This window comes from Condylura cristata, unplaced genomic scaffold (assembly GCF_000260355.1).
Source record: "Condylura cristata isolate star-nosed mole 26May11 unplaced genomic scaffold, ConCri1.0 scaffold00020, whole genome shotgun sequence".
NCBI lineage: Eukaryota > Metazoa > Chordata > Mammalia > Eulipotyphla > Talpidae > Condylura > Condylura cristata.
In genome coordinates this window covers 39,393,623-39,395,032 of record NW_004567121.1, presented here as the reverse complement: position 1 = coordinate 39,395,032, position 1,410 = coordinate 39,393,623, and the positions used below count along the sequence as shown (strand labels likewise).

The 1,410-nt window shown below is 70.0% G+C and overlaps 1 protein-coding gene across 1 annotated transcript in view; it reads left to right on the top strand.

Annotated features, from left to right (window-relative positions):
• TPO (thyroid peroxidase) overlaps positions 1-1,410 on the top strand; it is a 16,830-nt gene that overhangs the window by 11,861 nt on the left and 3,559 nt on the right. The window contains exons 3-4 of the mRNA XM_012727381.1: positions 271-441; positions 1,189-1,410. The exon at positions 1,189-1,410 is cut by the window's right edge and continues 6 nt beyond it. Coding sequence (XP_012582835.1) covers positions 271-441; positions 1,189-1,410 — 393 coding nt within the window. The remainder of the gene's footprint in view (positions 1-270; positions 442-1,188) is intronic.

The following is a 1,410-nucleotide window of genomic DNA, read 5'->3' as shown; positions in this document are numbered from 1 at the left end:
AGACGCTGGTCTGTTCCAGGTCCTGGGCGGGCCCTGGGCGGGCCCTGGGCGGGTCCTGGGCGGGTCCTGGGCGGGCCCTGGGCGGGTCCTGGCCGCAGGGCCTCCCTGGCTGGCCTGCTCCCTGGCGGAGCCGTCTTCTAGGGTTCTCAAGCTCCGCTGGCTGGCCAGCCTTTCTCTGCCACATTTCTGAGGCTGGAGAGCAGGGTGGACTAGCCCGAGTGTCCAAGCAGCCCAGGCTGGGTCGCTCCAGCTGCCCCTCCTGATCCCCAGGAGGCCTGGACCCCCTGGTGCGGGGCCTTCTCGCCAGGCCCGCCAAGCGGCAGCTGCAGGACCAGCTGGTGAGCGAGGAGCTGACCCAGCACCTCTTTGTGCCGCCCGGCCCGGACACCCTGGACCTGGCGTCCCTCAACCTACAGAGAGGCCGGGACCATGGCCTGCCAGGTGGGCACCGTCCGCTCTCCCGGATGGCGGGGCCTTCACTCCCATGGCACAAGCCTGCCCCGCCAGACACACCCGCCCCGCCCCCGCAACAGGCTTCCTCCCCACCCGGGGCGCCAGGACCCCCAGCTGGGGTTCCCCCACTACGCAGCCCTGCTGGGCCCCTGCAGCGGCCGCCAACCCCTCATCTCTGCCCTCAGTCAGTTCACATCTGGGGATCTGACACCCTCTTCTGCAAATATCCTGGACGTAGCGGCCAGACCCCACATCCCAGTCCTCCATCCTCAGCCACAAAACCCCAGAATCTCAGTCCTTAGCCCCCAAAATCTCAGGCCCCAGCCCCCCATCCTCTCCACCCTGGTCCTCAGCCCGGACCCTGGGCGCATCAGTGCGGAGCTGCTGAGCGTCACATGGTGGGTCACGTCTGCTGTGACTGGAGGGGACCAGGCTGTGAAGCTGAGCCCCCTTGGCCAGCCTGGGGGTCAGGGCACCCCCTCCAGCGCTCAGCAGCTCCCTCCCAGCCCAGGGGAAAGGAGAGTTCTTCCAGGTTAACTGTCTCAAGGGTCCTAGCAGGAAACCCCGAGAGCCGTCCACTGTCACCATCCCTTGTCCCCAGTGGGGCCCCTGGCTGGGGGGAGGGCCCAGCCCGGAGGGGGACTGGACAGAGCGCCCAGGTGGTGCCCCCAGGGAGGACGGGCGCCAGGCTCAGCCGCAGGACCAGGCCGCAGAGTCTGGGTACGACGCCCGCAGGGTACAACGCGTGGAGGGAGTTCTGCGGCCTGCCCCGGCTGCGGAGCCTGGCCGCCCTGCAGGCCGCCATGGGCAACGGCAGCGTGGCCGCCCGCACGCTGGCCCTGTACGGGCACCCCGACAACGTGGACGTCTGGCTGGGCGGCCTGGCGGAGCGCGCCCTCCCCGGGGCCCGGACGGGACCCCTGTTCGCCTGCATCATCGGGAGGCAGATGAAAGCGC